At 41.3% G+C, this 16533-nt stretch overlaps 3 protein-coding genes across 5 annotated transcripts; 1 reads left to right on the forward strand and 2 right to left on the reverse strand.

The window, feature by feature from the left end:
• Positions 1-364: 364 nt before the first annotated feature.
• Positions 365-9652, forward strand: LOC6506892 (FMRFamide receptor). 3 transcript variants are annotated; one of them, XM_032454327.2, is made up of 3 exons: positions 365-512; positions 614-1001; positions 7031-9652. In XM_032454327.2, exon 3 carries the CDS (start codon positions 7250-7252, stop codon positions 8915-8917), a length of 1668 nt encoding a protein of 555 aa, XP_032310218.1. In that variant the 5' UTR covers positions 365-512; positions 614-1001; positions 7031-7249; the 3' UTR covers positions 8918-9652. The 3 variants fall into 3 exon arrangements, 2 of the variants coding, with proteins under 2 accessions (XP_032310218.1, XP_001957051.1); XM_001957015.4 differs by having other exon boundaries at positions 365-1001; XR_006506957.1 differs by lacking the exon at positions 7031-9652 and adding an exon at positions 3037-3313 and having other exon boundaries at positions 365-1001.
• A 3059-nt stretch (positions 9653-12711) lies between these two features.
• On the reverse strand, positions 12712-13887 carry LOC6493105 (chronophin). Its single transcript, XM_001957014.4, has 2 exons — positions 13036-13887; positions 12712-12973 (listed from the first exon to the last, which is right to left on the reverse strand). The coding sequence occupies exons 1-2, from the start codon at positions 13779-13781 to the stop codon at positions 12793-12795; spliced, it is 927 nt and encodes a 308-aa protein (XP_001957050.1). The 5' UTR covers positions 13782-13887; the 3' UTR covers positions 12712-12792.
• A 60-nt stretch (positions 13888-13947) lies between these two features.
• Positions 13948-15267, reverse strand: LOC6493104 (glycerol-3-phosphate phosphatase). Its single transcript, XM_001957013.4, has 2 exons — positions 14424-15267; positions 13948-14193 (listed from the first exon to the last, which is right to left on the reverse strand). The coding sequence occupies exons 1-2, from the start codon at positions 15179-15181 to the stop codon at positions 14001-14003; spliced, it is 951 nt and encodes a 316-aa protein (XP_001957049.2). The 5' UTR covers positions 15182-15267; the 3' UTR covers positions 13948-14000.
• Positions 15268-16533: the final 1266 nt, after the last annotated feature.

The following is a 16533-nucleotide window of genomic DNA, read 5'->3' on the forward strand; positions in this document are numbered from 1 at the left end:
GAATGTCCGCGGGTGAGGAGTCGGTTCCTCAATTGCACAAACTGGGTCGTTGTGGTCATTATAGAGAGTATAAAACTTGATTGTTCGACTTACGGCATTTGGCTGCCTTATAAATAGACAGCCAGACACTTTCACTTAAAAATAAGAGGGGTCGGTGTTGCAGCAACACGCTGGTTGCAGTAATAAAGGCGCCTGGGTCTTGTTTATGAATGAATTTCCTCGAAAAGACGGATGGGTGGAAATTCTACGCTGGCGCATGCCCACTTGCAACATTGCAACATGGCAACATTGCTGCCGGCGACAGGGCAACATTGTTGCCGGCTCTTGTACGGCCGGAAAAAACGGACGGAAAAACTTGGCTGGCGGCACAGTTGGTCGCCGAATTTTGTGAATAGAACGTGGTCGCGCCCAGAGAAGCGGATCGAAAACGGCTTTTTCGAAATCGAAATCATCGCTCGGTCTGTGTTTAAAAATATCACTCATACGCACCGAGGGAAAGAGTGAACACAAAAGTGAGAGTGCATTGATATTCTGTCTGGAATTCTGTCCGTAAATCAAAAAAACTTAATTTTCCCTATCGAGAATATATAATAAAGTTATACCTTCTTGGCAGATATATAACGCCTGCCAGCAGCTCATTAATTTATAAATAAATGTATTAAATATATTTTCGACAAGATCTGGCGTGAGTGAGTTGGGCGAGCAGAAGTAGCATCGATAAAAAGCTCCCCAAGGAATTCATTTTAACGTGAAAACAAATTGGTGATTTAGTACGAACGAATTCGCAGCCGCCCAGAATATTGGCCAGGTAGTGATGTGAAATATCTACAAATTAATTAATTTCATCGAGAATCCCTTGGGCCGTCGGCCCTGGCATTGATTGTCGACAATCCCATCCTTCTCGTATCTCGAGATGTGCAAATTATTCGAGGCATGGGAATAAGCGAATCTTTTGCGGAATTTGTCGCGAACACACACGAGTTGTAAATTAAATTCCCAAGGTAAGCAAATAAGTCTTAATAAGCCTATTAAAAAAAACCCCAAACACAACCGTATGTCATAAAAAATGCGTTTTCCTTAAGAAAACAAAATGTCAAGTGGCTTTTTTTATTATCATCCATCCGACAGGGCCTTGGGATTTGGCGGGACCTGAGGGGAAAGGTGTGTGTGTGTGAAAGGAAATCCTCATGATTTCCATGTCGATAAGCAGCAGCATGTTGAATATTAAAAAGATTAATTTATTGCCCTCAGTGCCTGCCATGCGGCATGTTGAATGAAATATTCCACAAAGAAATATTTTATAGTGGGGGTGGGGTTGCGGAAGGACAATGGGTCATCCACTGATGCAATCGGTCCATGGAAAACCTGAATTGATTTCCATATATGACAAAAGTGGCTTCCTTAGAAACTGGTTTTTATTGTAAACCAGCAGTATCATGGAAAGAATGCTTTGTGGCAGGAAACTAATAAAAATTTCCATTCTGAATATGGCTTTTGTTTACATTTTTTTTTTTTATAACAACAAGCTCTTTTAAAGTTTCTGTTATTTTATTGTTGTGTGTATACAAAATGTAAAAAGAATAATATAAACACACGAGTAACTAAACAAAATCAAAGATATTATTGAGAATTTCTAAAATATGCATCAGTTCCAGGAACCTTTCCTCAAAAACAAAATAAATATTTTACATGAACTATATTACAATTTGTTGCTTTGTTTACAGACAGAATGCCAAAAAAATAAGCTTCATGCTAAAAAAAATCAAAGATATTTTGGAGAATTTCTAAAAAAGCCACTTATTTCCTGAACCTGACTTTAAAAGCACAAAGAATATTTTACATGAACTATATTATTCTGTTACCTGGCCAGTCCCTGACAAGCTTTGTTGTCAAACAAAATATCAAATTAGCTGCAGGCTAATAACATAAGTGAAATACAAAAATTTATTAAAACGAGAACATCTAAGAATTTTAATGTAAAAGTTTCAGACGAATTGCTTTCAGCTTAAATAAATACTTGTTTAGCGAAGCGATTTCCATACATTCTCCCTCAACTTTTCGCTTTACATGCTGGATAAAGTTGTTCCTTCAACCAGGTGCCTGTGCCTCTATTCAAATTTATTCACATGCATTCAGAAATAAATGTGTTTCTCTTATCCACAAACTGCATATTAATTAACTAAAAATTCTAGATTCATTTGCATACAAGTAGGTGGAGCAGAAATATAAAGGCCATGTGTCTTAAAGGAACTGCAGACGGAGACTCGCTGGCAAGGATTTATGTATGCAGAGCTTAACCTTGGGTTAAATGCTGCAATCTAGGCAGATCCTTTACCCGCACGGCTGCTACTTAATGTCGAAATGATTAAGTATACGCCGCGTGGTACTTTGCCGGCAACACAATGCAGCGATTATTTACCCTAAACGCAGCATTTCAGACCATAAACTGGAAAAACAAAAGCGTACACAATAGAAAAACTAGGCAGACTCAAGTCTTCATTCCTTGCAGAGAATAGAAATGATAATATTAAATGAGTGTACCATTTTTTTCAGTGTAAAAGGCGTAACAAAGACAAACGCGCTGGAACATAAATCAGTTGCTTTACTGAGAGCATTCAGCACCTGAACATTGAGCAATCAAATGGTGCGAATTCCGACAATTAGGAAAGCATGCCTTGCTGAATGCCTTGAGTCCCAAGAATGTTTCAGTGCCGGCAGGATGCTCATTAAAATTGCAATGGAAATTTTTGCAAATGACAACCGGCAACCGAAACGAAACCAGATGAAACCGGGCTGGACATTCTCAAATCAAATCCATCCCTGGTCCTGGGCCAAGTCGCATTTCTTTATTTTCATCTCGCTTTCGTTCCGACATCGTCGAGAGTAGAAAAGCCTTGAAACTGTCAACTAAAAATAAATCGCAAAGAGCTTGCTTTCCTCTCTCTAAGAGTGGCGACCCCAACCATAATAATTATAATTTTCTGTTTTGTGAAGACTTTTATATATGATGTTGTTTTTATTTATTCGGCTTTATAGGTATGCTCCACCGCATATGCTCTCTCTTCTATAAATTTCGCGTGAAGAAAACACTAAATCTAAATATCTATACGTCTCTACATCTCTACGTCTATAAGGAAAAGCCAAATTCCGTGGGCATGTGGTTGGAATCACAATGGAATCGACTCACAACTGGCGAGCATAAGTTAATATACTTAAGCTGCTTAATTAAATAAATTCAGGGAAAATGCCAAAGTGAATGGAATGGGCAGGGGCGTCGACTATTTTCACTGGGAGGGGTTACAACAAATTAAATACAAACAGTAACTAAAATTAAATATTTTGTTTTTTTGAAATATTTGCTCATAAGCACTACTATTGGCATTAAAATATAATACTCTTGTATTTAATTATATTTCATGATTACCTTTTCCTTTTATAATTTACTAAAACCCACTTAATTACTAGTTTCCTGTGGCACTGGAATCAATAACTGTGCCACTTCCGCCTCCATCATCGCCACAAAGTGGATATCTCCTGCAATATTTAGCTTTCAATGAGAAAAAAACAAATCGGGGTCGGCACATGCCAAATATCCCAGCCAAATGAAAACGACGACATCCAGACAACCCGGCGCCCAGTTTATGGATTTTCCTAAAACCCAACTGCAATTCATGTTTTTCACCAAAGACAACTAGAAAACTAAATGGAAACAAAAGGCGATAGAAATAGTTTCTCAGCCAAAGACACATTTCACATGCAAATTGCTTTCTGAATAATTAAGCATGCTGACGATGTGGGAGTGAAAAATTAATTGGAACTATATGGCAACAGTAAGGATCAAAGAGCGTGTCTGTTATAATTATCCTTGCATTGATTTGGCCATAACCAACGCTCGTAAATAGAATTCCATTTAATTTTTGCACATTCAGTATAATTGCTCTGGCATTTGAAAGTGTAACTACCACCACGGGTGGGCGATTTTCGCACTTTCCCCATCAAGTGTTTAAGTTTTATGGTGGGGATGGAACAAAAAAGTTCTCACAATTCAAGTTAAGCTTTTTTTTTGTGAGTTTAAAGGCTTAAAATTGTTTTCCCCTTTTTTTGCGGCTTTGTTCTGTGGATCTGAAAAGGCTTTTGGCAGTTGAGCTGTGTAATCCAAGCGGTATTTATGAACCACCATAGAATGGTTTTTTAAAGATGATGCAAGATCAGGAATAGGTTTAATAGATGTTTTCAAAATACCGTATAAAAAGTTTAAAGAGTAATTATTTTTCCATCATTATTGGCTTAAAAATTAGACCCATAAACAATAGCCAATCAAAAATAATAATCACATTCTTTCAAAAATAATGTTTTTCCCACTTTTGGCATTTGAAATTACCAAGTAAATAAACAAATACACGAGTATATTTATCCATTTGTGAATGATTTCATTTTGTTTATTTGGATAATTGGTTTATATTCGTTTTAAGAGATAGTAGCCACTTTTTAAAAGCAATTAATTCTATTGAATAGTTTCAATTAAAACACGAAAATTAATTTATCAATCTCTCCCTTTCCAAATGAATTAATTTTTTGTATATTATTTTTTGTGAAGTACATGCCAAAGTCATATAAGCCTGAAAACACTCTTTGATGTTCGATGTTATTTTTCGCAAAAACAAAAAATAGAAGAAAAGCCACAGGAAAAACGCCAGGTCTGGAAAATGTAAGAAAGACCCCGAACAAAAAAAGTGAAACCGAAAAGCCTGTATGTTTTTGTTTCGAGTGACGACGACAAAAAGGGAAAATACCAGATGGAGGAAAAAAAATTGTTGGCTAGGATCGAGCCTGGGAAAAAGCAATTTCGGGACTGGTCGTGTGGGCGATTTACCAATGTCAGGGTCGTAAAAAGTAAATGTGTGAGTCAGGGCGGGTGTGGGGCTAAAATACTAAAACAGGACACGTGCAGGACGGCAAGACGGCAGGAGTGGCAAAAAAGGGTCACAAACATTAAAGATAATTGCCGTTATAATTGCTCAGACAGTTGCTGCTTCAATTCTCGCCTCTAATTGAGATAATCGCATTAGGAGCCTCGGCAAGGTGGCTAAAAATAAGAAATGAAACGGAAAGTATGGGTCCCAAGGACCATGCACTTGAGTTGGCCAACGACCGCAAACTGTTGACCACTTAACATGCAAACCTGCTGCTGCAGGCAGCCAGTTTATCACCGATAACAAATGCAAATGTCCCCCAAATAACACGCATACGCAGCGTGTGACACGACCATGTGTCACCCTCCTACGATTTCTGTTGTCTCGCCAGTTCAACTGCATTCTGTGGTTAAGGTTGTATGAGCTAAACGAAACCGCAACCACAGCCACAGTTACAGACCCATGTATCATCAACACAACAGCATTTGTGACACTTTTTTTTCCAAATCCAACTTGGCCATAAATTACGTCAACGCAAATCACAATCGGATTCGGCATAGGAATATATATTGATTTCATTATGAGAGCAGGGAATAAGTCAAAAGGAAGTCTGGCTGGAAAACACTGCAAGAATTTATGCATTTTTATACATTTTTGTTGTTTACTTAATAATCATTTATGAATTCAAAAACTTATTGTTTCTTGATAATTGTCGATAATGGCCGATATTTAGAGCCGATAGTTAATATCGATAGTCAATTTAAGTGATCTCTTCTCTAGTTAAAGCTTTAAAGAAGCTATGACAGAATTTTAAAAATTTATGCGTTTCTTAAAACAAAGTAACTAAACATATAAACCCCCAATTTCTTCGAGTGCACTCTTTGCCAACAGATACATTACAATACGAGCATGAATTCTATCTGATTTTCTTGGCCACTTGACGAGGTATCTGTTTTGGCCCTTATTATTGGCCAGTTTTCCCTTCGAATATCTGTGTCTCTGTCTCTTAGACGGATTTCCGAAGGTGTGGGTGTGATTTTGGCCACTTAAGCTTGATTGATGTGTCAAAATTGTGACATTTAATGGGACGGAGGTGGGAGAACTTCTGACATTTACACGTGCCAACGACATATTTAGTGAGAGGCCATAAATGATTTAGTGCCGTGTTCCCTCACACTTGTTGCCGGACAATTTGATAAAGGCCGAGAACAAATAAAGTGAATTAAATCATTAGAGTGTGACAAACACAGGACCTTCATTAGGGGATAAAAGCCAATATTCAATTCAGCAAAAGCCACTTTCATTGACAATTAGAGACCACAATCCTTTCAGGACACGAAAATAAATGTATTTTAGTAATTTGTCCCTTCGCCTGATTACTTTTTTAATGAAGATTATGGGTTCGTGTTTGTTGTGACTGTTATTAAACTAGTTTCTATGTTTGTATATTTTTATCTACCCCGATAGGGTATTAGATTGGCAGATAATTTTAATATCACCAGAAAATTTTGTAATCTTGTAACCAAGGGCTGATTAAAGCAGATTCCTAAACTGTGCATTTGTTTCTGCCTAACTCGTTCTTGTCGGAATCAGTCCTTTTAAGAAAATGTAATTTCCCGCTCAAGAGTAGGACCTACAAATCATTTTGAAACATAATAGCCCCGTTCTAATTATAGAACTAATTGTTACAAATTCACCTGCAAAGGGAGGCATCAATTAGGTTTCTTACTAAACAAGCTCTCTCTCCGCCTTAGAGGCAATCGACACCAAAGGCATTTATAATGCGCACTGAAAATGTTTAGGGTCCTCCGAACATACATATATCTTACTTATTTCCCCACCAGGACTCCAAGCAAATAAGTTTGTTGCTAGAGATGGCGAAAAGCTTCTTAGTTTAAATCGATATAACCTTAGTTTACAGGTATATTTAAATTTAAATATACATTTTTGCTTTGTAGCCTTGAAGGGTAGTTTGTAGCGAGTTTAATATGTATTATAAAAGTTTCCGAATATTATAATTTAAGTCCTTTTGTGACATTTTCCACTTTTTACGCATGTATGCCGAAGCAACATCCTTGAACTAAAGAATCCTCCATTTTTCATTTCCTATTTTGCAGCTTAAAGTGCCAGAAAGGACAGCTAAAAGCGAGGACAAAGGACACGGTCGCAGGTGACCTGTGACCAGAGACGACAACAATAACAAGTATACGCCCTGTGACCGGAGGATTGATGTTCGTGCAAAAGTTTCACGGCATCTGCTTAAATGTTACGCTCACTCAGCGACTTTTAGGGGAAAGGGGAACGTAGATCCTGCTGGAAATCGAGAAGGGGAAGCCATGAGTGGTGCAGCGGCCAGATTGCTGCTCCGGCTGGAGATGCCCTCGCCCGGGGTGATGCCGCCGCCGCCCACCGAATACGATTATGGGCCGATCAGCGAAGACGATTTCCTGGCCAGCGCCACGGCCACCGTGATGCCGACGGTGCGCTACGAGCTGTTCCCCCTGAACACCACCAGCTCCTCTACCGTGGCCACTATCTTAACGCACCACCAGTTCAACCACACCGACGTTCAAACGGATCTGCTGTATCCGCACTACGACGACCTGGGCCTGGATCCGGATCCAAACTGGACGCGAATCTGCGAGGATGTCTATAACCCGAATCTGGAGAATACAAAAATCGAATTCTGGGTGTGCGGCGTGCTCATCAATATCGTAGGACTGCTGGGCATCCTGGGCAACATCATATCGATGATTATACTTTCCCGGCCTCAGATGCGATCCAGCATTAACTATCTGCTAACCGGACTGGCTCGCTGCGATACGGTGCTGATTCTGACCTCCATCCTGCTGTTTGGAATACCCTCGATATACCCGTACACAGGACACTTTTTCGGCTACTACAACTACGTGTATCCATTCATATCGCCGGCGGTGTTTCCCATCGGCATGATTGCCCAGACGGCCAGCATCTACATGACCTTCACGGTCACCCTGGAGCGGTATGTGGCCGTCTGCCATCCGCTGAGGGCCCGGGCGCTCTGTACTTACGGCCGGGCCAAGATCTACTTTATAGTGTGCGTGTGCTTCTCCCTGGCCTACAATATGCCGCGATTCTGGGAGGTGCTGACGGTGACCTATCCGGTACCGGAGACAGATGTTATCCTGCACTGCGTGCGACCTTCGCGATTAAGGCGATCGGAGACCTACATCAACATATACATACACTGGTGCTACCTGATCGTGAACTACATAATTCCGTTCCTGACGCTGGCGATATTGAACTGCCTGATCTACCGGCAGGTGAAGAGGGCGAACCGGGAACGGCAGAGGCTGTCGAGGTCGGAGAAGAGGGAGATCGGTCTGGCCACCATGCTGCTCTGTGTGGTGGTGGTCTTCTTCATGCTGAACTTCCTGCCACTGGTGCTCAATATATCGGAGGCCTTCTACAGCACCATCGATCACAAGCTGACCAAGATCTCCAACCTGCTGATCACCATCAATAGCAGCGTCAACTTCCTCATCTACATCATCTTCGGCGAAAAGTTCAAGCGCATTTTTTTACTCATTTTTTTCAAGCGGCGTCTGAGTCGTGACCAGCCGGATCTCATCCACTACGAGAGCTCCATATCGAACAACGGGGATGGCACACTGACCCACCGGTCCTCCGGCCGCTTCTCCCGCCACGGCACCCAGCGCAGCACCACCACGACCTACCTGGTGGCCACCGGCGGGGGCGTCGGGCCCGGCGGGTGCGCTGGTGGCGTTGGCAATAGCTCTCTGAACAACGTCCGGCTGACGCAGGTCTCCGGTTCCCCGGGTCTGGTCAAGATCAAGCGGAACCGAGCCCCGTCGCCGGGTCCGGTGGTCTACTTTCCGGCCCGTGAGATGCAGCGATCCGCCTCGACGACCACTAATTCGGCCACCAATAACAACACATCCATCGGATATGACTGGACGCTGCCGGATGGCAAGAAACTGGGGCACGTCTCCTCCGGATTTTGAGGCTACTCTGGAGGGTAGGGAAGGTGCTAATCTAGTCCGATAGTCATGTAAGAAGCGAGATGCAGAGGTTAAAATAATAGTGGTATTAGCAGCTCCATGTTCTGAGAGAGATATGTAATTACTCCTTGTTAGTCCTGCTAATCCTTTTGTTATTTTAACCTCTGATATTACTATAATGTTTACCTGTACAGAAGGCATCAACTAAGCGCTCCAAGCGTTGCGTTACTTTGTGATAAGCGTTAAGTGTTTCCTTCCCCGATTTCTCTTCTCTTACTCCTCGAAAACTTTACTCGTTGATATAGACTCTAAGGAAAACAAATAAAAACTCTAGATCAGGCTAAAGAACACTCAATTATCCGACTGAGAACTCTTTTTCATTTTTCGTCCTGTCCAATCAATTGAACTTGTACAATTTTTCACAAAATTAGTCAGCAAAAGTTTCATGAACTGACACTGAAAGTTGCTACCCAATATCGTTTTGACTTTCCAGTGGCCTTTGGCCAAAGTTTTATTTATTAGCGTAAACTTTGCTGCTGCCTTTAATTAAATATCCTTTACAAAGCATTTCACTGAATGATTTTCCTTTTCATTTTGGTGAGTTTTTTTTTTTGGGGTTTTTTTCCATTGAACTTTTCGGAGTGCGGAAAAGGACTTTGGACCTCGGTCCTAGGCCTTTCAATCTGTCAACTTGTCAGAAAGTTTTTCCAAGTTCAGCTCAAAAGTTTTCGCCACCATTACTTAGTCGCCCTGAACTCAACTTAAGTAGCTCAATTTCAACAATAAAATAAAAGACATTTTCAGGTGTTCATCAAATGAATTATTTATACAGATCCCACGGAAAAAGAATAAACCTTGCCATTGTGTAAATACTATTAAGGCTTATTGTAAATATTTCTAAACTAGAATGTATGCAAAGCATAAGCACAATTTCAATTGAGATTACCGAGTCTGGGAAGAGGGATGTCCTGTTCAGAGGCAGGGGCCATAATATTCAATACTCATAAGCCTCTGCCTCGTTTCGGAAATCCCACTTTACCAATCAGTCTACCCAAATTGGTTTAGCCCTAGTTTAGCTTTAATAATGTATAGTCATAGAAGATACGTAATCAAAACTAAAATCATAAATAAAATTTCAAGCATTGTGAAAATAAATGGTAATGAGAAATTCCATTTTCGTTTTAATGTGCAAATAATTTGCATCGATTTTTGGGGAGTTTCCAACACAATTTAGGCCAATTTCTGCAGCCAGACGATGACGCCGTTTGGAAAATGATAAAAGCCACTTAGCCCGGCCACTTGCAATTCAATTTTGGGACAGGACCTCCGCCGCCCGTCCAATAATTGCCAACCAGCCAGTGTCAGGCCGATGGCCAAATCTCGGTCTAAGCCACATTTTCATCGGCCACGGCAACGTCCTTTGCGCATTTGCGTAACTTAGTATCTTATGCTAAGCACGTTGGCAGGATGTCGACTTTGGGCCAAAGACAGTTGAGAAGCCGGTAATAATGCGCAAGCACCACAAAGGAATTTAAATAATAATAACCATAACAATAAGATACAAACATGCACGCACACGTGGGGGGGGGGGGGGGGGCAAGTGGCAAGGAGCAAGGATATACAAACCTGGCCAGGTGTGGCAACCCTACGAAGTGAATTACGCTCCGCACGTGAGCCGTAACCTAATAATGGCTATATACAGATTTAAGATAGCGAAAATAATTGGAACAAGGATACCCAGAACAGGATATTATTGCATGTTTCCTACAATTGCCACACACACACACACACATACATATACGTACAAGGATCTGTCAACATTATTACCTGTAATCACCTCAGTTTTCGGTTTTCAGAAATTAAATTTGTGAAGAGCTGCAATTTGTCAATCATTTTTTAAATTAATCTGTCAGGGTTTAAGATTAAATTCCACCTAATTTTTATCCCAAATAATTCCAGGTACTCTTAGGTAACCACATAATTGAAGGTGTAACCTGGAACTCAGAGGACGAAACTCAGCAAACACTTTAATTCCCGCAGCTTAGCGACCTGAATCTGTGGCGGCATCTTCCCCGTTACTGCCACAAAAAACAAAAGCACCGGAGGAGACTCTATTGTTCCCGCTATTCGGGATGGTGAAGTGTCACCAAACTGGGCGATAATAAATCAGCTAAGGATAATGTCAACACCAAAGCCATAGAGACAGCCACCTCGCCGCCCACGAGTAAATATTTTGTTGATGACTTTGTTCTTGGCATCGGCATCGGTGTAGTGGTGGTGATGGTGATGGTGTTGGTTTTGGCATTTTCCTTAACTGTTTGATGCGTTTTTGATGCTACAAGGATTACCATTATTTTGGCTTCAAGTGTTGATGATGGGCCTTGAATTGAGTCGAGTCAGTGAACGCTGAACACTTTGACAAATGACAGCAGTTTTCGGCTTTTTTGTGACAAACTGTTGACCCTGTCATGGTGTCTGTCTCCTAATTAATTAGCCGTCTTTTGTCCGTCCAACACAACAGTGCAGTACACAACAGAAACATCGATGCTGTGTAGCGTCAAAAATTTAATTAATGTTGGCCATGTGATTCGACGGAATTCCCCTTCCGTAGTTTCCACCAGCAAGTAAAAAGCAAGCCGGCAACGTTCAAAGTTCTCGACTTAAGCCGAAGACAATGGCAAACAATGCCAAACATCGGGCATTGTGATGCCGCTCGACAAGGAGCACTTACTTTCCCATCTAATACGCAACTAAATTCCCCAGGCTCCACTTTATCTCTTGCAGGAAAATGGAAATGGAATTGAGGTTGAGGTTAAGGCTGCCAATGGCACTGGCAATGGAGCCGCGGGGGCGGACAGCTATCCATGCCCCAGATCTGATATTTAACAAAATTCATACTGTCCAAACTGAGAGAAAATATTAAATATAATACTCCGAAAAAAGTACTAAGGCTATTTATCATGTACCTTTAATAGAAATAAATTTGTAACAAAAGATTCAAATTAAAACTACCAGTTGTCAATAATAACTAAAGCCTTTAATAGCATAAAAACATCGTGTGAAATACAAAAACATTTTAAATGTTAAAATAACATTGAAAATACAATGGCGCTTGCCACTCGACTCACACATTGTTTTCCCATTGACTCACAAAGGAAAGCTAAAAAACACGCAAATAGACGAATATAAATAGACAATATTTACAAATTGTGACATTCAATAAGTTGGAAACATGCTGAAGTGACACCTATTCGCAAAAGAAAGCAACAAAAGAGCACACAGGCTGAAAAAAAGGACAACAGATTGCGAAAACACACTTGGCGACGCCGCTAAGTATGCTACACGTTTTGTGGGCCATATTTTTGTTAGGATGCGGCCCAAAAGATGTCTGGCGGCGAAGAGCGTTTTAAAGATACCGGAGGCGTGTCCATGGCAGCCATTTTGTGTGGCTGTTTAGAAGAGGTGCACTAAGAAAAAAAAGGACACAGATGTCCACAATTTAGTCTATCCGAATATAACTTATTCTGTATTATATTGTTAAGTAATTTAATTGTCACTAGAAATTCCGAATGCTGTTTTTTAATATATTATAATATATATGTTTTAATATATGTTTTATAATATATTTTTTTAATCTTTTTATTATTAGTGTAGGTGGGGAAAGGCATTTCCGACCACATCTGTCGGTCACGCTCCGCCGTGATGGCGATGAAGTGTCAATCCCAATCCTGCTGCAAGTGTTAAACTTTTGACGAGGGAAACCTCAAAAATAAACCCAAAGACCCACACATTTGCGGTTTAGTGCTAAGTATTGATATTATGCAGGAATCAAAATAAATGCTAATTTACAATTTGCCTGCGACTAACAGACACGAACTTTAGGTGAGAAACTCCAAAAGATGACCAAAACTTGGCAGATAGGTGTCCGGTATAAAAGATTTTTTCTTCTTGTCGCCGCTATCCTTAATCTTCTGAGCGTCTTCGAAACTGTGAACTCCTGTTCCAACAAGTAGACTGTGGAAACCGCAGTTGTGCGCAAACTTCATATCCGCTGTCATTCTATGAGAAAAATAAGTTATTTTATATGATACATTAAAATCCTTGATGAATCTGAATCTTACGTATCGCCCACCATTAGAGTGGTATCCGGCTTGATAACGCCACACTTTAGTAGAGGGTCCAATATCCAGGGATTGGGTTTGCCCAGGATCAGGGGTTGGCGTCCGCTGAGAGCCCTCACTGATGTCATCATGGCACTGGCACCCACAATCACCTTTCTATGTTCGTCAAATGGATAGGCAGCATCCATGCTGGTTCCTACGACTATAACATCTGGATTTCTCAAGTAGGCGCTGGTCCGGATCAAGCGGGCCATATTGTAGCGCTCATCCCTGCCAATAACCACAGCCCCCACGTCAGGATCTATCTCAAGTTCTTTGGCAAACTCATACATCGATTTATCCAGCTTTTCGTCCACCTCCATATGGGCTATGCCGACTTTATCCAGCTCCGCACGAATTCCTATTTCACCCATTACGAATACCTTCCTCCGCATGCCCTTGTTCTTGAGAAAATTGGCAATCGATGTGGAGGACGTCCTGCAATGATCCTCATCTATCATGAAGCCGAGTCCCTGAGCTCTTTTGGCAAAGGCCTCTGATGGCATCGACGAGTTATTGGTTACGATGAATAGATTTCGTCCCGATTCCGTAACGCGTTTAAAGACTTCTGGTGCTCCATCGATGGCCTTAGTAAAGTGCCACAGGACTCCGTCTGCATCGCAGATGATGGTCTCGATGTTTTTAACCCACTTGAGGACCTGTTCCTTCGGAATTTTCGTCAGATCGGTGCAGCTTTTTTTGAACATGGCACAGGATCAACGGGATTTTCAATATCTAGTTTTAAAATTTTAGCCTGTCATATTTGTAAAAGGTAACTAATGCCATTTTTTTAAGGTTACAACTGAGGTCCGAATATATTGACAGGAATATCTCCAAGTTGCTTAAAATAAGAAAAACTAAAGGAACTTTATTGAGTTTAGCCATTAACTACATTTATTAATTATTCTTTAAACACACAAATTATTTTACCTATTTCGGGAAAATAGAAAAGGTAGCAAATCGGATAATTTGGAAACAAATTTATCAGGTACTTGTTGATACATGAAGGGCTCACTGGATTCCTGAGCCGCTAGGGCGTCTTTGTAGCTGCTCACTCCTGTGCCTACCAAAAGGGTCTGAAAACTGCAATTGTACCCAAACTGGATGTCCGTCGCCATTCTAGAAAGATAAATTTTTAAAATTGTATCGATAAACGAATAATTACGAAAATATCAAGATTTTAAGGTAAAAAGTTATTGGAAGATGGGCACACTGATTAAGGTCGAAGGTGATGGACTGAACCGTCGATTGTTCCGATATTATCGACATAAAAATATGGTTGTTGAGCTTATTATTTATCGATTATTAAGCTTAAATGTAAAGGTATTAAAACGTAAAAAACTACTCACGTATCCCCCACCATCAAGGTGTGTTCCGGCTGAAGGAGTCCTTGCCGCATTATATGAGAGCAGAAATACGGCTTGGGTTTGCCGCAAGTGTAGGGAGCCCGCAGACTGGCCGCCTGGATGGCAGCCACCATCACACCGGCACCGGGAATCATCCGGCCAGGAGCTGCTGGATAGGCAAGGTCCCGATTGGTGGCCACAAACATGACATCCGGATCCCGGAGATAGCACGTGGCCTTGGTGATCTTGTGAGCGTCGAAGTCCTTGTCCATGCCCACCACGACGGCACCCACTTCGGGATCCAAAACTATTTTATTAATAAAGTCACTGTCAGTGTTTGGAGGGTCTAATGGGAGGCAGCTAATCCCCACCAGCTTCAGTTCGTCGACAATTCCCTGGCCTCCGATCGCGTACACCTTGCGGTGGAAGTTTTGTTCGCTTAAGAACCTAGCCATGGCCTGACCGGATGTAAGGATTTCGTCCTTGCCCACCAGGAGATCCATGTTCTTGGCTTTCTTCCAAACCGCCAGAGCCGATTCGTATGAGTTGTTGGTGCAAATGAATGACTTTTTGCCCATGGCTCTCAGGGCATTGAAGGTCTCGACTGCGCCTCTAAGGGGCTTATCGTTCTGCCAGAGAACCCCATCAGCGTCGTACAAAATGGTGTCTATGTTCTTCAGATACTGGTACAGACTGTACTTGTTTAGGGCCAACAACTGACAGCTGCCCTTCACGACACTCCGCTTCAGCGCTAGATTCATTTTTGCATATTAGAGTGTCCTGAAACGGAGATTTCTTTCGGGGAAAACAATGACAGGATTTTCAAAGTCCCAAAAAATGTTCTTAAATTATCTTTAAGACTAAAAACCATTGTTAATTAGATTTAGTTTCTAGCACTTTTTGGCTGTCGGAATCAATTGAAAGTTTTGACCCGGTTGTCTGGGAATTCTTTCGCAAATTTTAGTTCCTCAACTGTCAAGTGAGGACGACTCCCCAGAACGACTCACTAAACTTTGCACATTTGTTATTTGGCCAAAAAGGAGAAAAGTCAGCAGGAGCCATGGCCAAGTTGCGGTTCGCTGGCGTGGCAAACGTCGCGGACAACTTTTAATTGTGCGCAATGAGAGAGGCCATGAGGAGGAAATGGTATTGGGTGTTGGCCTTAACCACCCACTGGGTGATCCCACTTTTGTGCTCCAGACTCCCACTTCCAATCTCCCTGGGGAGCCACTTCTCTTGTTAAGTCAGGAGGACAAATTTTCGCCTTTTTAGTGTATTCCATAATATTTTTTCTCACTGTATGTTGTTGTCAGCCATCTGGGCCCGTTGCGCCAATTAAAATGGCATTCGGCTTTATTGTTGACAACGTTGCCTCCTTCGAGCAGGTTCTTTTCAGCCGTCCCAAATCCGACACTTGTCCGGCTCCAAAGACCAATGCAAAATCCTCACCGGATTCCACCGTGCTTTGACATAAATTCATTAAATCCGCTTTTTCCCGTTGGTCATTTTAGGGATTTCCCAACGCCAGACCGCGTTGAAGCGCCGCCGGTAAGAGTGTTCAGAAGAACCTTTAAGCCCCAATCCGCCAACCACCTACACAACTCAGAGCTGCGGAGTGAAGTACTCGACTTTACAAAAGCCAATGCAAATTGGCAAACGAACAAAAGTGCCGCCGGGCTGAATCAAAAGCTAACGAGCAAACGAGGCTTGCCGCATTTTTTTTTTAATTTCCGCTTTCCCGCCAATAAGGATTCCTTCAACATGTTATACATGTACACGTGATGAATTTAATAAGCCCCTTAAATGCACAATTTCAGTAAATTATGTAAAGACTTCAACTTATTAAATTCAGGCAATTTCCGTAATTAAATTCAAATTTTTTGAATTAGTGTTTGAAAATGTTAGATTAAGTGCTTGAATGCAATCTATCGATATTCAACGATCACCCGTCATCAGAAAAAGTTTACCATCACTAGGGGAAAAAAGATTTTATAATTTAAGCACGTTAAAAAATAAAAGCAATTATTTTATATTTCAAAATATACCCTATAAATTTAACAGCCTATCGAGAAAAATCCCTCTTATACTACATTTTTCTTGTTTCAGCAGTTGC

This window comes from Drosophila ananassae, chromosome 2R (assembly GCF_017639315.1).
Source record: "Drosophila ananassae strain 14024-0371.13 chromosome 2R, ASM1763931v2, whole genome shotgun sequence".
NCBI classification, from domain to species: domain Eukaryota; kingdom Metazoa; phylum Arthropoda; class Insecta; order Diptera; family Drosophilidae; genus Drosophila; species Drosophila ananassae.

Excerpts from the sequence above, each read along its gene's own strand:
- LOC6506892 (XM_001957015.4), top strand. The coding sequence starts at position 7,250 with ATGAGTGGTGCAGCGGCCAGATTGCTGCTCCGGCTGGAGATGCCCTCG.
- LOC6493105 (XM_001957014.4), bottom strand. The coding sequence starts at position 13,781 with ATGTTCAAAAAAAGCTGCACCGATCTGACGAAAATTCCGAAGGAACAG. Across the intron at positions 12,974-13,035 it reads ACTCTAATGGTGGGCGATAC|AATGACAGCGGATATGAAGT; the intron begins GTAAGATTCAGA and ends TTTTTCTCATAG.
- LOC6493104 (XM_001957013.4), bottom strand. The coding sequence starts at position 15,181 with ATGAATCTAGCGCTGAAGCGGAGTGTCGTGAAGGGCAGCTGTCAGTTG. Across the intron at positions 14,194-14,423 it reads ACCTTGATGGTGGGGGATAC|AATGGCGACGGACATCCAGT; the intron begins GTGAGTAGTTTT and ends TTATCTTTCTAG.